Source organism: Pezoporus occidentalis, unplaced genomic scaffold (genome assembly GCF_034315485.1).
Source record: "Pezoporus occidentalis ecotype Australia unplaced genomic scaffold, CSIRO_AGI_Poc_V1 ctg161, whole genome shotgun sequence".
NCBI classification, from domain to species: domain Eukaryota; kingdom Metazoa; phylum Chordata; class Aves; order Psittaciformes; family Psittacidae; genus Pezoporus; species Pezoporus occidentalis.
This window is the reverse complement of record NW_026913437.1, coordinates 1,848,414-1,858,836: the sequence shown is the minus strand read 5'-3', so window position 1 is coordinate 1,858,836 and position 10,423 is coordinate 1,848,414. Positions and strand designations below refer to the sequence as shown.

Below are 10,423 nucleotides of genomic sequence, written 5' to 3'. Positions count from 1 at the left end.
CAGTGGGGCTGGTTGCTCCCAGGAGAGATTTGGGGTTGAGCCTGGGAGGGGAGGAGCAGCCGCTGCACCCGAGGGTGCTGCCCAGGCTCAGGATCGGTGGTTTCTATGTCACGGGGTTTGTGGCTGGGCTGCAGGAGCTTCCCGGCTGCACATCCCTGCTCTCTGCTCCGGCCACCTTCTCTGTGGTGCTTGGGGCCATGGATGGATGCCCCTTGCCACATTCCCACCTGTGTTTTCACTGGTGGTTGGGTCTCGTGTGCTGCAGGACCTACATGGGGAGTGCAGTGCATGGGGACACCTCTGAGCCCCCCAGTGTGCTCCTGGTGTCAAGACATCGCTTCCCCCTTGGCTTTCCAGGGCAGGGGCCCGAGAGCTTGGTGCTGGTGGGAAGGGTGATGGGATGCTCCATCCTAGGAGGCCTTGCCTTTGCCTCAGCCTGCAAGAAAACATCAGTGTCCAGGCAGCGCCCTCTCCCTGGCACAGACCACCCTGTGTTTCTTGCAGCCTGCTGCTAGCAGTGACTGCGCCCAGCAGTGCCCAGCTCCCCCGGCCCTCTGACCTCATGGTGTCCCTCTGGGAGTACCAAGCCAGGAAAGGGAATCCCAGCCCCTCGCAGAGCCTGGGCCAGGCTGGGGCCCGCTGCTGCCACGGGGAGGGCTCAGCGGAGTGTTCCCCGCAGGTAGTGAAGATGTCCAGCAGCGATCCCGAGCGGCCCCAGCTCCTTTTCGTGAAGGTGCTGGCGAGCTGGGGGCGGCTGGAGGCAGTGACCCAGCAGATGGGCTACCACCCACAGTACCTTGACAGCTTCCTCAAGATGCAGCACTACCTGATGCACATGGATGGGCCGCTGCCCTTTGACTGCCGGCACTACATCGCCATCATGGTGAGCACTGCCAGGACTGCCCAGGGACACGGGGGACACCCTGCTCCCCTTTGCCAGGGAGCCTGTGCTCAGGCTGCTCTGCAAGAGGCCGCAGTCAGGGAGTGCCAGGGCTGGGGGAGGTGGGTGCAGGGTCACAGGGTGCTGGTCCTGCTGTGCAGCCCTGGTGACGTGCTGCTCCTGCAGGCAGCCGCCCGGCACCAGTGCCGGTACCTGGTGAACCTGCACGTGCTGCAGTTCCTGCGTGCAGGGGGAGATCCCCAGTGGCTGCGTGGCCTCGACTTCATTCCCCCAAAACTCCGCAACCTCAACGAGATCAACAAGATCCTGGCGCACCGGCCATGGCTCATCACCAAGGAGCACATCGAGGTATTGGCAGAGGGGCTGTCAGACAGGGACAGGGCAGTGGTGGGGACAGCAGCATCCCGTGGGGGGGCTGGCACCCTGCCTGTGTCCCATGGCTGGTCTGTCTGTGTCCTGCAGAAGCTGCTGAAGATCAGCGAGTGGAGCTGGTCGCTGGCAGAGCTGGTGCATGCTGTTGTCCTCCTGGCCCACTGCCACGCACTCGCCAGTTTCGTGTTCGGCTGTGGCTGTGAGCAGGATGAGGGGCCGGGGGGCCGGGCCGTGCTGAAGCCTTTGTCCCCTGGGAACCAGTGCTTCTGTGAAGCCACCACCGGCAACAGCTGCAGCCAGGAGCTGCTGCGCATCAACCGCAAGCGGGTAAGCCCTTGAGGTGGGTGCGTGGGGGCCAGGGCTGTGGCTGGGTCTGCTGCCCTCACCACAAGCCTGTGTCTCCGCAGTCCCTGGACTCCTGCATGGAGCTGGATTCCCTCCGGGAACGCATGCAGCGGATCCATGTGGAGACAGAGGGCAGGGAGGAGACCAGGCTGCTGCAGCAGGACCGAGAGGAAGGTGAGAGGCACGAATGGAGGTGGGTGTGCAGGATGGGAGCTCGGCGGGGAGGAGCAGCAGGGCTGAGCATTGGGCTGCCCCATTCACGGGGCTCTCCCCTCTCGCAGATGTCGATGGGGCAGTCACCAGCGCTGCCAACCTCGCGTGCTACATGCAGGACCCCGACTTTGGGTACCAGGACTTTGCCCGGCGTGATGAGGATCAGACGCAAGTATTCAGAGTCCAGGTGAGGTTCCTGCTCTTCCCGCCTCTCGCGTCCTCCCTGCGGCCGCAGGGTGCCTGTCCAGCACACATCTGGCAGAGCTGCTTTGGTACCGTGTCTGTGCAGGGAAGCTCAGCTCTGAGAGGGGACTGGCCCCGTGAGCCCTGGGGAGAGGGAGGGGACCAGGGACTGCTGTCCCCCAGGACTACTGATTCCGTGGCATTTCACCACGTTCAAAACCTGCCTGATGAGGGAAGTTGTGGTTTGTGGCAAACCACGCCCAGAGCAAACTTACTGAGTTCTGCTGCATCCTGAGGGCTCCAGCCCCTCGTTCCTGGAAACACACCCTATTTGCAGTTGTGAAAGGCTCTCGCTGTGCTCAACAGGATTACTCCTGGGAAGACCATGGCTTCTCACTGGTCAACCGCCTCTACTCGGACATCGGGCATCTCCTGGATGAGAAGTTTCGTATGGTGGACGGTCTGCAAAGCAGCACCATGGCCAAGCGACAAGGCTGTGAACCCTCGGTCTTCAAGCGAGGCATCTGGAACTACATCCACTGCATGTTTGGCATTAGGTAGGGAAACCAGCCTCGTGGTCACGGGCAGGAACCGAGCTCAGCCAGGAGGGAGGAGGGTCGGCACTTGGCTTGTCTTGCAGATGGGCTTGGGAAAGCAGCAGAGGGGAATTGCTTCCCTGGATGAACAGGCAGGGGAGAGATGCTCGGTTTTGGCCAGGGCGCCTCAGGGTTGGGACTTCAGTGCCTGGTGGCCGCTGCCGTGTGCCCCTGCCCCGGCAGGGCACAGGTGAGGTGCTGCAGAGCGACGTGGTGCCGGCTGCGAGTCGCCCCTGTGCTCCCTGCAGGTACGATGACTACGACTATGCAGAAGTGAATCAGCTCCTGGAGCGAGTGCTCAAAGTTTACATTAAAACTGTAACCTGCTACCCAGAGAAGACAAACTCAGAAATGTTTGACAGGTTCTGGAGGCAGTTCAAGCACAGTGAGAAGGTGGGATGGTCCTTCCGGGCCCAGTGGGCAGTGGCTGCAGGCGGAGGTGCTCGGGGGGTGTGTGGGAAGCGTTTGGGACACCAAACCAGGCGGGTGGAGGGGGGATGGAAACTGTGAGGAGTTGGGGTTAGCGTGGCACGGGGCTGCCCGCAGCGCCCCGAGCACAGCGGCGCTGCGGGGGCTCCAGGGCCATGGTCCCACCAGGGAGAGCCTCCGGCAGCTCTTGGTGCAGTGTCGGGTGCTGGGCACTGTGCGGCACCCGGAGGCAGCCACAGCCTGCGGGGCCAGGAGGAGCCCAGGGGGAAGTGCTGGGAAGCGCCGTGGCATTTTGTCCTGTGCCAAAAGCCTCCCTACCGCCCACGGGTGCTTGCCTGCCCCATTGCCTGCGCCACTGCCGGCCCCTTGCCTGCCCCGCTGCGCTGTCTGCACCCTGCCTGCCCCGCTGCAGTGACCTCAACTGCTTTTGCTTGTCCCACAGGTCCACGTGAACTTGCTTATCCTGGAAGCCCGGATGCAGGCAGAGCTGCTATATGCGTTGCAGGCCATCACCCAGTACATGGTCTCCTAGGCTGTGGGGAGCTGCGCTGCGGCAGGGCTGGGCAGCGTCCTCTCTCTGGACTCGTGCTGGGACGGACGGCGAGGGATCGCTCAATTTAGTTTACTTGACTGTCTTGTTCCCTTTTCCCCCTTGCGGGGCTCACTGAGTGGCCCCATTACGTGCAATTACCAAACTGTGAGGCAAGTCCGTGCTGCTGCGATGTTGGTGTGATCCTGGAGACTTGACCCCGGCCGAGGAGGACCACCAAAGGCACGGGGCAGGCGGAGGCAGGAGGGGACCGGGGCTGCGGCGGGAGCAGGAGCTCCTCGCCTGGGAGCCGCAGGAGCTGTGGCCGAGGGCAGAGCTGCACCCCCCGGCGCGGGGCAGCCGTGTCCTGAGCTGCGGGGGCAGCAGCGGGGTGGCAGGGGCTGTGCTGGCGGCCTGGCCCGTGCTGCCCGCGGGGTCTGGGCGCCAGAGCCCCCGGGGAAGGAGAGCTCCCAGCTGGGAGGCTCCCGCTGGCACTGGCGCTCCCGTGCTTCGCCTTCGCTGCTGGGGCTGAGGTCTCTGCCGGCACTCAGGTGCTGGAGATCGCTGCAGGAGGCTTTGGGCAGCTCCTGGGGGGAAGCTTGCCCTGAAGCCCCCCCTCTGCCCACCATCAGCAGAGGGGCCAGAGGAACGAGGGAGTCCTCTGCGTTAACGTGACGTATGGGTGCTTAGCACCGCGTGACGGCGAAGCCCAAAGCCTGCTCACTTGCTGCTTAACCTCGAGGTGCAGGAGCACGGTGGGAGCATCTCCTTGATCCTGGGCTGGGGGGGCACCATCCCATGTGAATGGAGACTGCCCCAGCCTCTGCCCACGGGCACAAGTGTGCACCCCCCCACCCACTGCTCCCCACTTGTGCCACAGCCCCATGGTGAGAGGGTTGGCGGGTCCAGCATGGAGGGCAGCCACAGCGGGGGGCAAGGCCATGGGGGAGCCTGAGCCCCGCGCTCGTTGCTGCACTCAACGTGTTTACTGTGTAAAAGTAGGGGGAGAAAACCTTGTGTATGGAAGCTACAGAAAATAAGCCTATTTTTGCTATAAATACATTATGTTTGACATGGCTGCGTGCTTCATTTCTGCCAGATGCTGGGGAGGGTTCCTGCTCATGGTTCGGGGCCGCAGCGGCACGGCTCTGCCCCTGCAAAGCAGCGCTGTCCCCCACAGGGCTGGGGGACATGCACAGGAGCCAGCTCCCCAGAGGGGTGGGCCCTTCAGAAGGGAGCAGTGCACCCCCAGCCAGCTCTGCTGGCAGCAGCTGCATGGTGCTGGCTGGGGGCAAGGGCTGCCCAGCCCCAAGACATCATAAAATCATAGAACCACACCTGGTTTGGGTTGAGAGGGACCTTAAAGCTCCTCCAGCTCCAACCCCTGCCACGGGCAGGGACCCCTTCCACTGGAGCAGCTTGCTCCAAGCCCCTATGTCCAACCTGGCCTTGAACACTGCCAGGGATGGCTGCAAAGCAGGTTCCCATTGGCCCCCCATCTATGCATACAGAGTTGGCTGTGCAGGAGCCAGGGCAGCTCCAACTCACAGAACAAGCACCAGCTGCAGCAGAAGACTAAGGGCTCCACGGGCTGTGACCCTGACCAGGACCAGGACCTTGCTGCTGGGAAGGCCAGGAGAGAGCACCAGTCCCCATGCCCAACACAAACTTGTCCTCTGGGGACCTCAGAGCAGCAGAAAGCAGATGAAGCAAGCACCTACTCCAGAGTCACCAAAGTTACCATCACGTCCCAAGCAGGTCGTGTAGCAGATGAGTTGAGTGGGGGGGATTCTGTCACTGGAGAAGCATTGACCAGACATTACAGGACAGTTTGACACCCACACCAGTAACTGCAGGTCAGCTTTTGGAACCCAGCTTCAATGCTTTGACTCTGCCCTGCTGCCCCCTTCACCTGCTCAGACAAAGCTGTTCCTCTATTGTGCTGGGACCAGGAAGAGGACAGCTGCCACGTTCCTCTGCGGAGACCTGCAGGATGCCCAGCACACCTGCATGGGAGCCAGGACACCATCTCCCCACTGCCCAGCAGTGCCTTCCCCATGTGCCCACGTGGCTCCACCACATTCCTACCTAGAGAGCTCCTCCACCACAAAAGCCATGTGAAACAGTGCAGCAGCCTCTCCCAGCGTGCTCTAACACAGGGTCCCATCACTGGTGGCACAGGAGAAGTGTTCATTGACCAGCAAGCACCAGTGGAAAGCAGGTCACTGAGCTGAGCAGTGAAGCTGGTGCACTGTGTTCAGGTACTGCAGCTCTACAGGCACCTCCTCCATAGGGCAAAATGCTTGTGGTGACAACTGGAGGGAGCTGAGAGGTCTCCAAGAAAGGCTGACCTACTGCAAATCAGGTCCACTGAACCCACATAGCTGCTGGGACTACCCTGAGCCAACAAACCCTGGTCCCAGCCTGGCATCTGTTCCATGCTCTGCTCTCCCTGGCAATGCTGAAGTACCCAGTACCAATTGGCATAAAAAGCATTAAATGGGGAAATGCACGAACCCTGCCCTGTTGAGTTTTGAATGCATCCTCTCTGACCTGATCTGCAAAATCCACCCCAGCATTTTGCTTCTCCAACAGCACCCACATTACACTTGTGCAGGAAGCACTAAGAAGTGCCCAGGGAGCAGATACAGGACAGACAGCTTCCCTAAGGAGCTCCCATTTTTAGCGGTTGGCTCTGTAAACACCCTGACTTTGCTCCATGTCTAACTAGGTCAGTACAATCCTTCACCCATTTCTCTCTGAACTTCTTACCTGCCTCCACTCCAAAGCCACACAATCGAAGCTCTGAACTGGTCTCATCTTCTGCAGGGTCTGTCCTGAGCTGTGGGGCACTGAACAACCCCAGGGCAGAGGGGCTCCATGTCCTGCAGCTCCATCCCCGCTGTGAGCACAGACCTGCTTGCATCATAGAAATGGTTTGAGTTGGAAATGACCATAAAGCTCACCCAGTTCCAACCCCTGCCACAGGCAGGGACAACTTCCACTAGAGCAGCTTGCTCCAAGGCCCTGTGTCCAACCTGACCTTGAACACTGCCAGGGATGGGGCAGCCACAGCTTCTCTGGGCACCCTGTGCCAGCACCTCAGCACCCTCACAGTTCAAATGATGGGTTTTGATTCAAGGGCTCCACCATGTTCCTCAAAAGCTGCTTCACTGGCTCAGCCTGTATCTGCATCCCTACCTGCTTCCTGTCAAGGGAGGAGGCCTTAAGGCACTTAGCTGAAGCCTGCTCCTACCCAGAGAGGCCTCTTACCCACTTGCACACCCACAAGCAGTCCCAAGCAATAACCAGCACCTGGCTTCCACTCTGACATTCATGTCCCCTTTGATGGGCAGCTCCAAGCCATTATCTTCTCATATCAGAAGTGCTCCTCAGTGCTTCCTTTTGCTGATGGAGGACTTGGGGCCTGCAAGCAAAGATAAAAGCTCACTCACGTGCTCATCTGTCCTAATGAAGTGTCGGCATCTGCTTGTGCATGAGGTGGCGGAAAAGAAGAGAGTACCAGCAAATCCATTTCTCTATCCCTAAAGATAACTTGGCAGAATTGCTGACACTCAAACACATTTGAATGGGCCTATATAAAATGAAGTCATCTCCTGCACGCAGAGGTCTGCAAGGGCAAGGAGGACTCTAGACTAGTCCCGCAGAAGCTAGAACTCCCCAGGGTCAGTTTTAGGGCTTGGCATCCCCACGGGTCCCCCCAGACTGCCAGCAAGTTGTAACCATGGTTCTGCACTGCAGAGAACACCAGAGCCTTTGTGGGCTGCCCCACTGCAACCCCTCCACCTCTGGCAGCTCAGGGGCGTTTCACGGGGGCTGCCCCAGCAAGAGGCAGAGGGTAGAAGCCAAGGGCAAGGAGCAAGTAACTGGACCATGGCAGAGAAGCAGAACAAACTGCAGGAGACACAGCGAGGATTACAGGTTTTTATTTGTCAAACATTCTCCCCTAGTCTAGCCCGTTCTACAGCCTTGCCAGCAGGGAGGCACCAGGGCCCGCGGCGGGGCAGGGCTCCGCTGCTCCCGGGAGCAAACACAACCAGACTTTTCTATGGAAAAACCAGAACGGTGAGGAGTGGGTGCGGGGGGGATGCTGGAAATGACCGCGAGCGGCGCTGCCCTGTGCGCAGCCACGTCTGTGCCAGCAGCGCAGGAACCCTCCTGGGATCACAGCCAGTGAAGTCCGCTGTGCTGCAAGCATCATTTCACAGAACCAGCCCACTGCCCGATGAACAGAGCTCCTTTCAGGAGCAGTGACCTATCTCTGTGTAACCAAACCTCTCAAAGACACCTTGGGGAGCACCACGGCACCAGCTGCAAACATCCCTTTCTACCACACACCGTAACATTGCCTTAGCCAGAGGACACCAATGCAACACCATCAGCTCTTTGACCTTTAGCTCCTGCTGCCTCTCCTCCCTGCTCTACACCACAATCCTGGATGCAGGTTTGATTCCACCCAGAGATGGTTTTCCATCACCCACAGACACACCGGCTGCAGGGAGAGACATAAAAGCTACTGAAGAGAGGGGAACACCTTCTTGAAGGGCGAGCAACTACGGCCATGGATTGCCACGTGCCACAGAGCTTTCACATGGACAGATCTTCCTGGCTTCAGGAGTCACCTCTTGCTGGCTTTTCCCCACCTTAATTAGAACACGCTTTCCTTGCAACTGAGGCAAACCCTAAGTAAGCTACCCCTGTGCATGTTCTTGCCCCAGAGCAGATTGATTTCCTGTGGGTTTTTTTGCTAATGGGTCCAAACTTGAGTATTATTGGGGTGACATCCAGGCCATCACTTCCAAGGCACTTCTACCTGTGGCATCAAACACAGGTTTCTCATTCTTGGAGCACCGCTAGCCCTGAAGCATTGGAGTGTGGCTATAAATAAGCAACTAAGTGAGAGAATTAAGAAATTATTGTCTACGTGAGAGCTTTGTAGGCATTTCCGTTGGAAAAGCTGATTAGTGCTACTTGCTTCTGGTATGAAACTAGCTTATGAATGCACTTGGGCTCTGAAACACTTCATTCCTTCCGCTTATCAGGATGATCTGACAGCTGGTTTTACTCAGCACAGAGTAGGGGATGACATGGGTTTAGACACACCAACAAAGAAAATTAAGGGCTCCAAGAAGCTTTCAATATTCCAAGCTCTGAGAAGAAGCTGGGAGTAGAGCAAAATGCACTTGTTATAAAGAAGGCTCAAGCAGTTTGCTAAATCAGGTGTAACTCAAGGCAACGAGTCTGCCTCATACTAGGCTTCACAGGCCTAGTTACCCAAATCCTTTGCAGCCCAGAGCTGCACGGTGGCTTCACACTATGGAAGATGGAATTTGATCCTCTAGAGATGAAGAAACTTGTCACTCAAACTTAGTGAGGACAAGGAAAACCCACACAGCACAACATAAGTTCCCTGCACACTCCCCTCAGGCACTTACCCAGGAGCATCACTCCCCATGTCACTGTCCCCTTCCCTCCCCAACCAGCTCACAGATGCTCTCAAAATCCCAGCCCAACCCTTCACTAGAGCAAACACCAGCCCACAGGCATGGGGTCTGTAGGATGCAGATCCACCAAGACATGCTCCTGAATCCAGCTGCAGTCAGCAGCAAACACTTTTGGCAAGAATACAAAAAAGTGGAGAAGTATTGAGCCAGGTTCAGCCTTTCAGCAAGCAGCAGTTTAGGAAATGTAAAGTCTCCTGTGTCCTACAAGGAAATATCCCAGCCTAGAAAAGCTCAAGGTTTATGAGAAGGAAGTGATTTCAGAAGGGGCTGGAGAAGTCCTGAATTCTCTGCACCCTGCCCTCCGTGCTCATGATCCAAGCTATCCTGTTACACAGAGAAATGAGAAGCCAAGTTGCCTGCTTTGGCCTGCAACATTGTATTAATGATTTACTGAGCACTCCTGGAGCACCACCAGTCTCTGAACACCATCCCCAGACTTCCTCAACCCCTGCTGGCTTCCGTTGTGTTGAGGAGACAGAGAGCATCTGCACAGACTGCTGCAAGACAGGCATCGCTGTCAGCACACTGGCACAGCAGCACTCCAGCCTGGTGCTCCTGTCTCCAACACTGTCCCCAGGAGTCCAGCCTGGGAATATGGGGAACCCCCCCCTCAGTGAATAGGTGCTATTGTCCTTCCTATTGGTTTGGACTCCATTTTAATGGGAAATGAGCTAGAGATTCAGGTAACATGACCACACATACCAGTGTCTTGTCCTTTGATACGTGGCTGCGAAGCACCACCAGTCAACTTGCTCTGGAGATCATTGGGTTTATTCTCCCTCAGGGCCCAAGCTGACAAGGTGGCATATTATGTGCCAAGGAACACAAAGCCCTCTCGATCTATTAGCTGCAGCACAGAACAGCCACAGACTCTTCTGTGCAGCACATCCCATCAGGTGACTGTGGGAAGGGTATCTCTGCATCTGTGTCATGAACTAACTGCAGTGACTGTCAGTACATGACTCCAGTCTGCAAGGCCTGGGGTTCCAGCTTAGGCTCTGCCTTTTTGTTTTTACAATGAGGTGTTACCAGACATGCAGACTGTGGGTAAATTAGAAGCATATCGCCATGAGGTCTGCCAGGGAGGCAGCCTTCAAAGCAAAGGTTATCCAACAATTCAAAGGCTCTGATGGCACAGCATGCTAAAAGACTGCTGAAGACTACTTGTTGCAGGTAACCAGACAAACCACTTTTCCCACTGCCACTCAGATGAAAATGAAATTAAACCCATGCAAACAGAGCAGACGAGGTGGTAAAACAGTATGGCTCATTGGACTGCATGATACAAACCTTCAGAAAGGACTGGAAAGACTTTCTGCCAGACCAAGCC

At 57.4% G+C, this 10,423-nt stretch overlaps 1 protein-coding gene across 2 annotated transcripts; it reads left to right on the top strand.

The window, feature by feature from the left end:
- The first annotated feature begins 461 nt into the window (after positions 1-461).
- Positions 462-3,758, top strand: LOC134160639 (sestrin-3-like). 2 transcript variants are annotated; one of them, XM_062612844.1, is made up of 8 exons: positions 462-883; positions 1,067-1,249; positions 1,364-1,600; positions 1,681-1,792; positions 1,900-2,003; positions 2,381-2,571; positions 2,859-3,003; positions 3,482-3,758. In XM_062612844.1, exons 1-8 carry the CDS (start codon positions 563-565, stop codon positions 3,569-3,571), a joined length of 1,383 nt encoding a protein of 460 aa, XP_062468828.1. In that variant the 5' UTR covers positions 462-562; the 3' UTR covers positions 3,572-3,758. The 2 variants fall into 2 exon arrangements, with proteins under 2 accessions (XP_062468828.1, XP_062468827.1); XM_062612843.1 differs by having other exon boundaries at positions 1,900-2,018.
- The last annotated feature ends 6,665 nt before the right edge of the window (positions 3,759-10,423 follow it).

Coding starts and splice junctions, on each gene's coding strand:
- LOC134160639 (XM_062612843.1), top strand. CDS start 563: ATGGTGTCCCTCTGGGAGTACCAAGCCAGGAAAGGGAATCCCAGCCCC. Junction 1,250..1,363: donor TCACCAAGGAGCACATCGAG/GTATTGGCAGAG, acceptor TGTGTCCTGCAG/AAGCTGCTGAAGATCAGCGA. Junction 1,793..1,899: donor GCAGCAGGACCGAGAGGAAG/GTGAGAGGCACG, acceptor CCCCTCTCGCAG/ATGTCGATGGGGCAGTCACC.